The sequence below is a fragment of the Prionailurus viverrinus genome, chromosome D4, assembly GCF_022837055.1.
Source record: "Prionailurus viverrinus isolate Anna chromosome D4, UM_Priviv_1.0, whole genome shotgun sequence".
NCBI lineage: Eukaryota > Metazoa > Chordata > Mammalia > Carnivora > Felidae > Prionailurus > Prionailurus viverrinus.
This window is the reverse complement of record NC_062573.1, coordinates 5405867-5420474: the sequence shown is the minus strand read 5'-3', so window position 1 is coordinate 5420474 and position 14608 is coordinate 5405867. Positions and strand designations below refer to the sequence as shown.

At 39.9% G+C, this 14608-nt stretch overlaps 1 protein-coding gene across 4 annotated transcripts in view; it reads left to right on the top strand.

Annotated features, from left to right (window-relative positions):
• RABGAP1 (RAB GTPase activating protein 1) overlaps positions 1–14608 on the top strand; it is a 171342-nt gene that overhangs the window by 130730 nt on the left and 26004 nt on the right. For 3 of the 4 annotated variants that reach the window (XM_047829198.1, XM_047829199.1, XM_047829200.1), the window contains 5 exons: positions 4681–4755; positions 8363–8488; positions 9090–9233; positions 11443–11484; positions 11735–11863. In XM_047829198.1, coding sequence (XP_047685154.1) covers positions 4681–4755; positions 8363–8488; positions 9090–9233; positions 11443–11484; positions 11735–11863 — 516 coding nt within the window. Of the gene's footprint in view, positions 1–4680; positions 4756–8362; positions 8489–9089; positions 9234–11442; positions 11485–11512; positions 11864–14608 lie in introns of those variants that run through there. The other variant, XM_047829201.1, reaches the window with a different exon arrangement.

The window sequence follows — 14608 nt, the reverse complement described above, 5'->3', positions numbered from 1 at the left end:
ACCCTTTCAATCGGGACTTTCAGATGACAGTCCCCTGGCTCCACATTTAAATTTTTGGCAGTGGGTTTTATGTTAAGACCTTCTGTGTCCTGTAACACTGCAAACTCCTTTTTGGTATTCACATTATAAATTACGAACTTGGCACCTAGGACCTACCCAACAGTGGGAAGTGCTGATGCCTATCGAGGTGGACTTTTAGCACTGCAGCATAATAAATGGTGGGAAATACTGATGTCTGTCAAAAAGTCTGTACAGGAAAGCTGTAAAGGAAGTGTTCAATTTCAGCAATCCATTTTCCAGAATATTTTGGTACTTCAGAGCCATAAGGCTAAAAGAGGACCTAGGACCAGAGTTCTTCAACCTTCCTCTGCCCTTAGAACTAGTCTTTAGTCTCCACCCGCGCCCCCTCCCCCCCCCCCCCCCCAATTAATTAAATACCTAGTTAGCATCTACCATGTAGGAAATACAGACGGGGCATGAGACATAATCCTTAAGGAACTTCTTATATATTACTGATTGAGAAAGTACAACTAACAAGTTTTAGGACAGGCTAACAATAAAAGACAGGTTTTTCCAGTGATAAACTAGATGCTTCAAGCTGTAAGGGGAGTTAGATTTAGAGAAATGTTTTTTGGGTTTAATTTTAATTTCCCCAAAGTTGTCATTTCTTTTGTGATACTCTTCTCTGATCATCCTTTTTTATAGCCCCTTCTCAGTTGTGCTTCCCCGTAAGCAGCCATCCAGCTATGCCTCATCTTACTGCAAAATTTCCCATAAAGAAACCCTGTGCCCACTGCCTCTGATCCCCAACCTCCTTATCTCACTGCACTCTAGTTTCCATCTTATAGTGTTCTTCCTTGCAGTTCTCTTTGCTCTTGACCTCTCTCACCCTCTTGGTTTTGCTCTCCCTTCTCTCACAACATTGCTAACTCCCTTTTGATTTCATTTCTCTCTCTACCTGCCCCTAAAACAGAGGCCTTCCCCTAGGTGCTCAGTCAGTAGTTCCTGTAGCTCTACCCTGTCTCCCTGGGTGACTCTTTCCACCCCCAGAGCTTCAGCTATCACCACTGCACAGATGTTCCCAAATCCACATTCTCTCAAGGCCTGAACTTCTAGCTGCCAGTTGTTCTTCATGTAAAAGTCTGTTAAGTACATCAAACAAAAATGTCTAAAAATAGAGTTCATTTAAAAACATGTTTTATTGTAAGAATTTTCAGATATAAAAGTTGAATACAAATATAAAATTTGTATACATCCTCCACCACATTTAATGTTTATGAACATATTGCCACAGTTGCTTCATCTATCCCTTTTTTTCCTGAAGTACTTCAAAGCAAATATCAGATATCATGATCCTAAATTCTTCACTATGCATCTCAAAATATAAGATCATTATTCATCTGTAGCTTCCATCATTATTGATCAATACCATCCAGTATCTGCCATATTCAGATTTCCCTAAATGTCCTCATACGTTTGGTTAGAATCAGAATCCAGCCGTATCCATATGTTTAGTTGTTATGGCTCTTTTAATTAGAAACCATCTTCCTTTTTCCCTCCATGCCATTATCTTGCTGAAGATACAGTCATTTCTCTGTTAGTTTTCAGATCTTTCCTTTGGCCACATTGAGTTTGATAAGATTGATGTCTGGGGCTCCTGGGTAGCTCAGTTGGTTAAGCATCCAACTTCAGCTCAGGTCATGATTTCATGGTTTGTGAGTTCGAGCCCCAAGTCAAGCTCTGTGCTGACAGCTCCAAGTCTGGAGCCTGCTTCAGATTGTGTGTGTCTCTCTCTCTGTCTGCCCGTCCCCCACTCCTGCTCTGTCTCTCTGTCTCTCAAAAATGATAGGATTGATGTCTCTTATAGCTATACTTCCCTTTCTGAACATGTGTTTATTTTGAGAGAGAGAAAAAAATGCACACATGCAAATGGGGGAGGGTCAGAGAGAGAGGAAGAGAGACTCTCAAGCTGGCTCCGTTCTATCAGCACAGAGCCTGATATTGAACTCGATCCCACCTACTGTGAGATCATAACCTGAGCTGAAGTCAAGAGTTGGTTGCTTAACCGACTGAGCCACCCAGGCACCACTTTACTTCCCTTTCTAATCACTGCCTGGTACGGGGCAGGCCTCTGTCATATGTTGCCAGCACTTTTACAAAAGCTGCCTTGCATTAGTCTCCCTACCTTTGAGTTATAGCGAACTTACTTTATTCTCCATGTTGACCCCAGGATTGGATGATTTCAGGGCTTCCAGGAAAGCCTTTATTGCTTCCTCATAACCCACAGAACACTATCAAAATTTCATAGTTCATTTCCTGGTCCCAGATTCCTTAGCTTAGCATTAAAGACATTTTATAATCTATCCTGGCTTAATTCATAAATATTTTATGCTTCAGGTACATTGAACTTCTTGTTGTACTCTGAGTTGATTTACGTGTCCAAATGTCCCACCTGAACCGTGAAGTTCTCAAGGGCAGAAATCACTTTATATATGTTAGCATCTGTAGCAGTTGGCACAGTGGTTGACATATAGTAGGTACTCATTAAATGTTGATGAATTAATGAAGTGCCTTTTCTTCCCCATATTTCATTACAGCTCTCAAGAATTTTATATTCCAAACATTTCCCAAAGGTGTCGTGTTACTTTCACATCTGTATATATTTCTTCAAGCTTCTCTGTGAACCTGAAAAATCTGCTCCCCTCCATTCTCTACCTTTAGTGCATTTCATTCTAGTGCATAAGTAATTAAACCATGTGCTGAGCAATTTACCTGAGAGAGCTGAGAATACATCAAGTCTATGATACAAATACTATGATTAGTCTCATTTCTTACAAGTAAGAAGTATAAGTAATGAACCAAAGGTCTAGACCGAGACATTAGCAGTTGTGGGATTTCAGCCCAGCTCTGACAAACTCAGAAGCTTCTGTTCTTTCTTGACCAATCAACTGTTAATTGACTTCACAGACATTGTCAGACTGCTTTCTACAGAGCTGTATTGGCATATATTACCACTAGCTTGTAACACAGTCTTATAAAAATTATTATTAAAAATAAATAATAAATAATTAATAGTAAACACTTATTAGTGTTTACTAATTGGACAGGTGAAAAGTGATGCCTTATTATATAAGCAGAATGTTTCTCAAGCCCTCTGCATATCTTGTCTTTGTTGAAGTATATGTGTTTTCTGCTCTGTAGCCCTCTCATTGGATAAGCTTTGATGACATGGGGAATTTAATGAGATTATATGAAATTCTACTTGAATTTATGAAAGCATAATTACCATTTATATATATGTATATATATTACATATATATGTATAAAATGTATTTCTAAAGCTATAGTTTTACCAAAAGCTAATGGTAAAATGCACGTGTATATTAACTTAATTGTCATCTAATAAGCATTCACATCATATTTTGCTAACTGATCTTTATTCTGAACATGCTCATTCTGAATTGCTTTCTTGGGATGCACAGACAGTGTGTCACACACAAAAAAGTGAAGAATAAAGGGAATTTCATCCGAAATAAACTTGTCAAATAGGGAATAGCATTTTCAATCTGTAGGAATTTCCCTTTCCACCACAGCCTACATGAGAACTGTAAATATTAATCATAAAAACAAGACTGAAAAACAAAGAACCAAAAAGAATAAACCACAAGGAATGTTAGATGTCAATATTCTGTTAAAGATAGTGTTCAGAAGAGATGGGTAATAATCATCTGCCGCCAAGAAAAATACCAGAATTCCAAAGGAACCCACAAATGGTTTCAGAGTAGTCCCTCTTATCAGAAAAGTTATTACTGGCATTGCGGAAAGGATTGTATTTTGGTGTCTTTGCCAAAAGATTTTTTCCCAGAAAGAAAAATGAGTAAAGTTAACATTGTTTAGAGAGAGCCTGCTGTATGACTGGCTGGGTTGAAGGTGTGAGGTGCTGGCTAGGTTGGATAGGACGTCACCCCCAGCCCCTGAGAAGCTCACAGTCCAGTAGAGAAGATGGACATTTAAAATGACGTGTCGGGGGCACTTGGGTGGGTGGCTTAGTTGGTTAAGTGTCCTTTGGTTTTGGCTCGGGTCATGATCTGTCTTGGTAAGATCAAGCCCCACGTCGGGCCCCACCTAGAGCATGGAGCCTGCTTGGGATTCTCTGTCTCCCTCTCCCTCTGCCCGGCTCTTGTTCACGTGTCCATGCAAGTGCATGCTCTTTCTCTCTCACAAAAAAGATAAATAAAACAAAGCAAAATAAAATGCAGTATGATAAGTGCATAATAACTATACTTGTGTAGCAAGTACCATAGAAGTACAGAGAAGAGAGGGACTCCCCAGAGAATGGAGTGCTTGGAGCCTGAAGGAAGAGCATATTTTTTAGACAGAAGACGAGACAGCATGAGCAAAGACAATGAGTTACAACAACCTTTTTTCAGTGGTGAAGTGATTTTTGTTTAACTTTACCCACTCCTGGCCTACAGGAAGTGGCATGGTGACAGTTCTGTTTATTGTAAAGAAAAAATTGCAATTGGAGAGAAATATTTGCATCATTCATTGACCATCAAAATGCCATAGTGGAATGTGGGAATCTTCTAGGTTCCTATGTTCAGAGTCCTGTAGGGCAAGTATGGCCCATGAGTGACTACATTCATTTACACCTCCTGTGTTTTTTTTTTCTTTTTCCAGGCATATTCTGTGTATGATGAAGAGATTGGCTATTGCCAGGGCCAGTCATTTCTCGCTGCTGTTCTGCTTCTCCATGTGAGTATTAGGTTTCTGTTACGATTTACACATGAGCTGCCTCAGCTTATACTAGCCTTAGACTTGAGCATGGTTTTATATTGGTTTTGGCCAGACCCTGGTACATGAGTTTTGACTCCTGTATCTGGAAACCTTTACCTTAAATTAATGTAACATTGTCATGGAAGAGAAATATGGTAAGAATAAATTACAGTGTTGAAAACTAGTACAGGGTAGATTTCATTTTTATTGCTAGAATGATTGGATAGTCTTGGTTGAACTCTTAGGGACATTTTATATTCTGTAAGGTAGACTGTTCTTTAGTATTTATTTGGGGGAATCTTTGTATTAGAGGTGGAAAGGAAGCAGAGAAGTTGGCTATTTTTAGTGCCATTTTATTCATTTATTTATTCAGCAAAGACCTTTACCCTCCACCTTACTGATATTCTTTCAAATCCACAGCAAAATTGAAAAAAAAGGTTAGGGTGCAATACCCATAAACTTTTGTTCTATTTTACCAATTAATATGTTATCACACATCTTTCTCCATCTCTCTATGTCTCTTTTCCTCTTTTTTTTTTTTGCACGCATTTTATTTTTTACCAAAAACATTTTTTGAAGTTATTTTTGGAAAATCAGTAGCAAACATCAGCATACTTCACTCCTAAATACTTGAACATGAATCTCCTAAGGACATAATCATAATACTGTAGTCACATCCAGAAATTCCACATTGATTCAGTAATGTCTTACACACAATCCACATTTGATTTTCCCCAATTGTTTACTCAGTGAAGTCCTTTATAAGTTTGTTTTTTTTTTTCTAACCAAGATCAGTGACAATTCAAGCAATGCTTTTGGTTGTCCTATCTCTTTATTTTTTTTAATCTAAACTATCCCCCCCTTGCCTTTCTTGTGCTTTATGCCTTTGACAGTTTTGAAAAATTCAAGCAAGTTGTCTTGTAAAATATTCCACATTCTTGATTTGTCTGATCGTTTCCTCTTGTTTAAAATTAAAATGCTTGGCAAAAATACCACACAGGTGATGTTAGTAGAGAGTTCATGGGTACTTCCATCTTTAGCACGGTAGATGCTAGAGATCAGGAGTGACTAAGGTAGACATGGTCCCAATCTTTGTGGATACAGAGCTAGTGAAGCTGACTGGTTATAAGCAGAAAGTCACACAAGCACATCATTATCTCAATGGTGCTATAAAGGTATAGTAAAAAGTTTGATGCAAGAGTATAACAAATGAGCCTTAATTTATATTATAGACTTCTCTGGAGGTAACCTTTAAGGTGAACACTGAGAAATGAGAAGCGGTATCTATCGTTCTCTGTTGTACTTGTTTGTATTGTTTAACTTTTTAAAGCTAACATTGCTAGGAAAATAAGAAAACTATTTTAAAAGCAAGAAAGTGGAGAGTCGAGCACTCCCAGTGAAAGGAATAGTATACTATGCAGAAGCACTGAGATGGGGAAAACTTGGCATATGGAAGGAATGAAAGAAGGGCAGTGTGACTGGACCATCATGGGTGTGATGAGGAATGGGGAGGAAACTGGACAGGTCAACAAGACCAGCTTAAGGAGGGCAGTGGAGGCCAGCTCAGGGAGTTTGGATTTTGTTTCTCTAAGTAAGGGGAAGCTTTTGAAGAGTTTGAAGCCATTTTGTATATAGGTTGTAATATGAGTAAAACCAAAAACCATTTTGTATCTTCTTACTGTGAGAACCTAGCTTATTGGTATTAGTAAGCATGTAAAAATATCATAAAGCTGTGACATCAATAAAGAGGTCAGGTGTTTTTTTTTCCCCAGCTCTATTGAGGTACAATTGACAAAAATTGTGTGTGTGTGTGTGTGTGTGTGTGTGTGTGTGTGTGTGTACATACAGAAGGTGTGTAATTTGATGAGTTGATAGGCTCTACATTGCAAAACGAGTACCACAGACAAGCTAATTAATGTCCATCAAAAGGACAAGGTTTAAATTTTTTTTTTAATGTTCGTTTATTTTTTTGAGAGAGAGAGAGAGAGACAGAGACAGAGAGACAGAGTGCGAGCAGGGGAGGGGCAAAGAGAGGGAGACACACAATCCGAAGCAGGCTCCAGGCTCCAAGGTGTGAGGACAGAGCCCCAACACAGGGCTTAAACCCACAGACTGTGAGATCATGACCTGAGCCGAAGTCGGACACTTAACCTCAGGTGTGCCAAAAGGACAAGTTTTAAAACTTTGTTTGTTGGTTGTTTTGTTTTTTTTAAGTTTATGTATTTTGAGAGAGAGTGAGAGCCGGGGAGGGGCAGAGAGAGAGGGAGAAAGAGAATCCCAAGCAGGTTCCACACTGTCAGCCCAGAGCCTGACTCAGGGCTCAAACTCACGAACTGCAAGATCATGACCTGAGCTTAAACCAAGAGTTGGACACTTACTCGACTGAGCCACCTGGACACACCTGTTCTGTTGTTTTAATAAGACTTGATATCTCAAAGTCCCTCAGGCCTGTATGGTTTGTCTGTGTTCTCAACTTCAGTCCAAGAACATTTGCCCCCATTTAAGTATCACAGTCTCTTTAAAATGGGTTTCCCAGACAAATCGCCAGTGTCTTGGTTTGAACTCTGTGCTGCCTGACATCAGAAATGCCACTCTGGGGCAGACCAAGTGTCCCTCAGCATGTGGACAAAATTGTGAAATTGCCTTCCACGATAGAGACCTCTGAGATCTGCTCCTTTGCCCCAAATGCCCTTACCTTTTCCAATAATAAATTGCTATGCTTTTCTCATTTATTACTGAATCCAATTTGTTCTGTAGTTCTGTTTTAGTCTCTGATTTCTGTGTTCAGCCCACTTCCATCCCCTTGTTCCACAGAAGCCCGCCCACCTTCTTGACATTTTGAAGGCTTGCTACATCACACCAAGCCTTAAATAACGTTTCCAGTGCTTTTTTTTCTGTTTTGAAAGCTAGACATTTTGCCAGGTTCTCAGGGAAGTGTTTTTCCACCAAGCTATGAAAGATGTAGGTATTATTATAAACAGGGGTAACATCTATAAATAGAATTGAATGGTGAGGGGTTTTGTAATATTTTATATATTGCCATGACCATTACTTTAGTACTTTGTGCATTACAATAAACCTTAGGATATTTAAGATTCTGCTATAATTGGCCAATGAGGAAGAAAAACACTTTCAGTAGAAAGAAATAGCAGCTAAGGAGGCAAAATGATTTAATGAAGGTGTCATGATTTGAGAAGATGAAACCTACACTGTGTGTCGGCTTGTTGCTGCTCAGTTCAGATCCGGTCCTGCAAAGCCTATACTCCGCTCCCTCAGGCAGACTTGGGCCTTCTTGTTCTTGGATCCCCACTGATCTTTCTACCTAATTCATATTATACTTACCGTACACTGATTGTATGGGAAACTTCTGGAGGATAGGAACAGTATCTGACACAGAATAGGCATCATTAATATTTCTTTATTGAGTGGATGAATGTAGTAAAACACAACTACCTGAGTTACTACATATCACTAAATGTCATAGTATTTAGATAGGGCTGGAAGGATGAATTAAACATACTGAGAAAACTTCTGTATGTTTTGTGATCCCCACCTCCACCCCCACCCCATTCCCTGTCTGTTACAGATGCCTGAAGAACAGGCATTCAGTGTTCTGGTCAAGATCATGTTTGACTATGGTCTCAGGGAACTTTTCAAGCAAAACTTTGAAGATTTGCATTGCAAATTTTACCAGTTGGAGCGACTCATGCAGGTAAAAAGAGAAAGCAGCTTGCATTCGCCACTAAGAGTACGGGACTGGGGAGAGCTGGATCCATGAATTGGTGCCAGGGAGCAGTGGTGGTTGCCTTAGCCATCCAACGTTAAGGACTGGTTTTATATTTTTCATTTCTCACTATGTGATGACAATGCCAAGATTAATAAGGTGTGAACCTGAATGGGTGTGAGCTGGTTTTTCAATCTCATAAACACCCAAAAGATCAGATGACTTTGTGGGGGCCTTTAACATAGCAAACTAAATCAAGAAATACCCGCCAAGGCTCTGAAGCTGACTGGTTAGGAATAGCATAATAAAAGTGAAACAAACTTTCCCAAACATTTCATAACTTGGAAAGAAAAACTTTCATTCCAAATATTTGTCACCGTCTTGGGGATTCCTCTCGAGAGCTAGTTTGTGGACCAGAAAAGAGAGCCAAGTGCCTGTTTAATACTTGATGATAAGTGTTCTTTTGAGCACTTTGGAGGTTTTTAGGAAAACACAAATATGTGACTTTTTTGGCCTATTCCTGGCAGATTTATGAGTGGGAGTTGAACAGCTGCATATGTGCCCAAAACTAATTAGTTTGCTATTTCAGGAATACATCCCTGACCTGTACAACCACTTCCTGGATATAAGCCTTGAAGCACACATGTATGCCTCCCAGTGGTTTCTTACACTTTTCACTGCAAAATTCCCTCTCTACATGGTCTTCCATATCATCGACCTGCTTTTATGTGAGGTAGGTATCAGAGGCCAGAACACTTCAGCTTTTGTTTACAGTGCTCTCCCATGTCGGCTCCATCAAAACAGAATTTGTTCTTAGTTATTTTATTTTAATGCTCAAAAATCCAGATTTAAGTAATGCTTCCTTGGGTTAAAGCGAGTGATCACGTTTTGTTAAAGGTGCTCTGAGCTTAAAAAAAAAAAAAGAAAAGAAAAACGAAAACCACTATTAGACATTTGTATTAGTATTAGGTTTGGCTGCATTTATTGAAGAAACTCAAAGTCACAGTGACTAAGGTAGAGGTTTAGTTCTCTTCATTCACATAAAAGAAACCAGAAGGTTGACAGTAACCTGTCAGGGGACAGGGAGGGTCAGGGGACAGGGAGGGTCAGGGGACAGAGGAGGGTGTGTCCCCCTTTAAAAGAGACTTCCTAGATGTTCCACCTGAATTTTCATTTCTCTCTTATTGGCAGGAACTTAGGTACCTGACCACATCTAGCTGCAAAGGAGAGTTTTTAAAAACTGGGTAGGAATTTGCTAAAAATTGGAGGGTCTGTTACTAAAACAAAAAAGATATTAGAGTAAGTAATAGTCTTTGCCAAGCATGGTTTGGCAGCGTGATTAAGAAAAGAATAACTAATTTCCAAAATAATATATGTCTGTCTGTTTATTTTGAGAGAGAGAGCACGTGTGCAAGCTGGGGAGGGACAAAAAAAATCCCAAGCAGGCTCCATGCTGTCAGCACAGAGCCTGACGAGGGGTTTAATCTTAACAACCATGAGATCATAACCTGAGCCTAAATCAAGAGTCAGATGCTTTACCAACTGAGCCACCCAGGCACCCCAATAATATATGTTTATTACAGAAACTAGAAAACAAGCAAAAAGTTCTAAAAATACTTCTAATCCCACTCTCCAGAGAGTAACTCTTTTAACATTTTGGTGTCTATTCTTTAAGCTTTTTGTGTGCATTTATTGATTTACATGTGTTATTTCTATATAGAATAACTTTTTCATATGGAGTATTATGTAATAATGTATATTATGGTTCTGTAGGTATATATTTTAAAATATTATGCTATATATGCTATTTGGTAACCTCTTTTCATTTCATGTATTTGAACATTTATAGACACACATCTGCACCTTCCTTCTTTTTAATTATGCCATATTCAAGGCATACAAAAATCCCTTGAAGAATTTCTGCCTTCTACCCAGCTTAAAACTCTGTAAGATACACTATTACCAAATATGCCATTATTCTTACCTGCTACCAAATATCTCATTCGTTGGGTATACCATAATTTATGTAACCAATTCCTAGTCTCAATCAACCCTTTAAGTTTTATAGTTTTTCAGTATTATAAACAACCATTTGTTTTAAGTAGTTACTAAGGGTCTCCTGGCATGCCAAGTAATTTAAATAAACTTTTCAGCTAATTAGCTTAGAAAACCCTTGGGAGAACATTAGTTATGGAAACTGAGGTCCAGAAACTTAAAGAATTTAGCAGGTCTTAGTGCCTCCTCTTATCTTTTCTTTGTTCCCGGCACTCCCAAAGTGGTAGCTGAGGGAGAGGCAGGTTGGAGGGAGCCCTGAGCAGATTATGTTCTGGGGTAGAGGGCTCACACACAGAATGACTGCTGTATTTGGAGCAGGGCAGCACACAATAAGGGAAAAGGCCACCTGCAGTTATTTGCTGAGAGATCACAATTTTATGACTCTTATGTTTTGGTTGGGAAGCATAGAATACTTTGGAAAAGTGTTCTTGTTGAATGTGAGAATAGGGCTAAAGATTTCTTCTCTTGGGGCGCCTGGATGGCTCAGTCAGTTGAGCGTCTCACTTGGGCTCAGGTCCTGATCTCACAGTTCGTGGGTTCAAGCCCCACATCGGGCTCTGGGCTGAGTGCTCAGAGCCTGGAACCTGCTTCGGATTCTGTGTCCTCCCTCTCCCCTGCTCACGCTCTGTCTCTCTCTTCTCTCAAAAGTGAATAAACATTAAAAAAAAAAAAAGTTCTTAGAAGATTGGGAGACTGGGTCTGTTTTAAGATGTTTTTTAGTAGCAGACCTGTAACTATTATTTTCCAAGATATTTTCAAGTTATTCCATTTCTTTACTTAATTAAGTTTTTATACTTTATCTTAAACTGTGGGGCATTCTGGGGACAGACAGCTGAATAGTCCAGATATGAACACTGAAAAGATTCTTTTTGTGTTTTCTCTTCCAGGGAATAAGTGTTATTTTTAATGTCGCCCTTGGATTATTAAAGGTACACATTTATTTGTAAATTGAGTTACATCCCCTGTCCAGCACTTGCAGGATCTTGGTCTCGATCTCATTCTAAGCAGCTGTGCTGTAGCCCTGACCCTGACAGCAGCTAATGGGCAAGTGGCTCAGGCAACAGCTAAGAAGTATCTTCTGGGGATTGTAAAGGTGCTCGTGTTATACAGTGCTTCTTGTGCATCTTCATAGCCAAGACCTCTTTCTGTCCATGGTTGTGTTTTCTTTCTTTCGTCAAGACTTCCAAGGACGACTTGCTGCTGACAGATTTTGAAGGTGCCTTGAAGTTCTTCAGGGTCCAGCTTCCGAAGAGATATCGCTCAGAAGAAAACGCGAAAAAGCTAATGGAATTAGCTTGCAGCATGAAGGTAAAATAACATTTGCATCAATTTAGACTGTTTTGTTCAGTTACTGTCTCACCATTCCTGATCAAACTATGAACATTTACAATACATTAGTAGTAGTAATAATAATAATGTTTTCTTTGTATTTGTTTCCAAATATTCTCTTACATAGTCTATCCTGTGCATCAAATCTCATTGCCTCTCCCAACCTTTGAACTCTAGGAATGGAATTATTATCCTTATTTAGAAGATACAGTAAAACACAAAGAGTCCTGCCGCTAGGTGGTGGCAGGACTCTGGTTTCGTGATTTCTGTGTTGTCCTTTAACTTTCAATATTTGTTGTTATGGTCAGTAATTCCCTGAAATGAAACTAACAATTAATGAAGGGAACTCACCCCTTTTCATCACTTTAAGTGGCATTTATGATTTGTATAGTTTTTAAAAAATTTTATATATATTTTTTTCATTTTTGAGAGAAAGAGCCTGAGCTGGGGAGGGGCAGAGAGAGGGAGACACAGAATCTGAAGCTGGCTCCAGGCTCTGAGCTGTCAGCACAGAGCCTGATGCGGGGCTCGAACTCACAGACTGTGAGATCATGACCTGAGCCAAAGTTGGACGCTTAACTGACTGAGCCACCCAGGGACCCCTGATTTGTATTTTTTTTTTTTTTTAAAGGCAGCATCTCTTTGTGTTAATGTAATATGAGTAGGAGAAATTCCATTGTCTGCTGACCGGAGCATAGACTTGAAATCAGATCTGAATTTGAAGTTATTTTATCTGTTTAAGGCACAATTTCCTGATATGTAAAATAACAGTAGACTTCCAGTTCTGGTTATATGTCAGACTAAGCTGACTCGAGCTACCATGCTTTAAACACTTGGAGGTAGCAAATAAAATATAACCCAGGAAATGTTTAAATACCTGGATGAACTTGAAAGAAAAAACAAAAGAAATCCCAAATACCTGAATCACAGTAGCTCAAAGCTAGTGTGTGTGAAGTGCTAAAACAGGGGAATGTGGAACCTTGTTGATTTTAATGCTCAGGAAGACATATAATATGATTTTGGGTGTTTGGGAGGCAGCTGAATCTGGAGTCTTTGCATAAGTTAAGACCTTGGAATGAATGGCTAACCTCTTTGTGAAAGGAGGAAATATAAAAACTACCTACCTATTATCCTGAGGAACAGTGGATATCCTAATATAAAATGAATTGAGGATTTGAAAAAGAAATAGAACCTCTAGATAATGAAATAACTATTAAAGTTATTATTCATCTTTTTTTTTTTTTAATTTATTTATTTTTGAGAGAGACAGAGCATGAACGGGGGAGAGGCAGAGAGAGAGGGAGACACAGAATCGGAAACAGGCTCTCTGAGCCATCAGCCCAGAGACTGACGCGGGGCTCGAACTCACGGACCGCGAGATCGTGACCTGGCTGAAGTCGGACGCTCAACCGACTGCGCCACCCAGGCGCCCCTAAAGTTATTATTCATCTTAAAGTGTTACATACTTCACAAGTACTACGGATAACATTTGATGGTATTTTCCCATGTGCCAGGGACTGTGGTTAAGTGCTTTCATATGTGAGGATTGTAACTGCAATATGTATACAGTGCTTACGATGGTGCCTGGTAGTTAGTAAGGGCTTAAGAATTGATGGCTCTTCCTACGGTTATTCTCCTCTGGCTTTTCAAGCAGTTATCAAATGAACACTTTTCAGTAACATTTTCATGGATGATGGGTTTGTGCACAGGGCACAAAACCAAGTGAGCCCTGAGTTCCTCTTTCCACCTCAGCCTGGTTCACACGAGAGGAAGCTGCCTCTTATTTGCTGATGATTTCCTCCCCTCCAAAACCTCCTTTCTTCGTGTCCCATCTCAAGTTTCTGGAACGTGGTTCCTCAGGCCAAAACCCCTGCTTATTCTTTTTTTTTTTTTTAATTTTTTTTTTCAACGTTTATTTATTTTTGGGACAGAGAGAGACAGAGCATGAACGGGGGAGGGGCAGAGGGAGAGGGAGACACAGAATCGGAAACTGGCTCCAGGCTCTGAGCCATCAGCCCAGAGCCTGACGCGGGGCTCAAACCCACAGACCGCGAGATCGTGACCTGGCTGAAGTCGGACGCTTAACCGACTGCGCCACCCAGGCGCCCCAACCCCTGCTTATTCTGAGCGCCTCTTTCTCTCACCACATCTTGGTCTATCCCAGCCCTGCTGGCATAATACACCCTGAATCTGATCACTTTTCTCCCCTTCTTTCTAACACCCTAGTATAACCATCACCTTCACTTCTTTTCTGGAATGTTCCAGTAGACTCCATGTCTCCCTGTTTCCACAATTTTTTTTTTCTTGGTTTCTTTTTTGGGGAGGTGGGTTTTTATCCCATCTGTCCCTTGCTTGAAACTCTAATGGTTTCTTAGAATAAAACTCAAGAGGTTTTGCCCTGGTGCACAGGGCACTGCACTGTTTGACCTCTGGCCATCTCTCTCTGATTGCACCTCCTACTTTCCCCCCTCACATTTTCCACTTTACACAACCTGGCTTCCTTGCTGTTCTCAAACAGCAAGCATGCTAAGCATGTTCACTCCTCAGGCTTCTGCACTGGCTTGTCTCTCCACCCATCATGTTCTTCTCAATGTCCACATGGCGTCACCATCACCTCAGTGAGTCTTAAGCTCGAATATCATACCATCAGAGAGGCCTTCTCTAATTACAGTGTCTAAAGTAGCTGCTCCCTCAACCCGTTACACCCTGATCTCTTTATCCTGT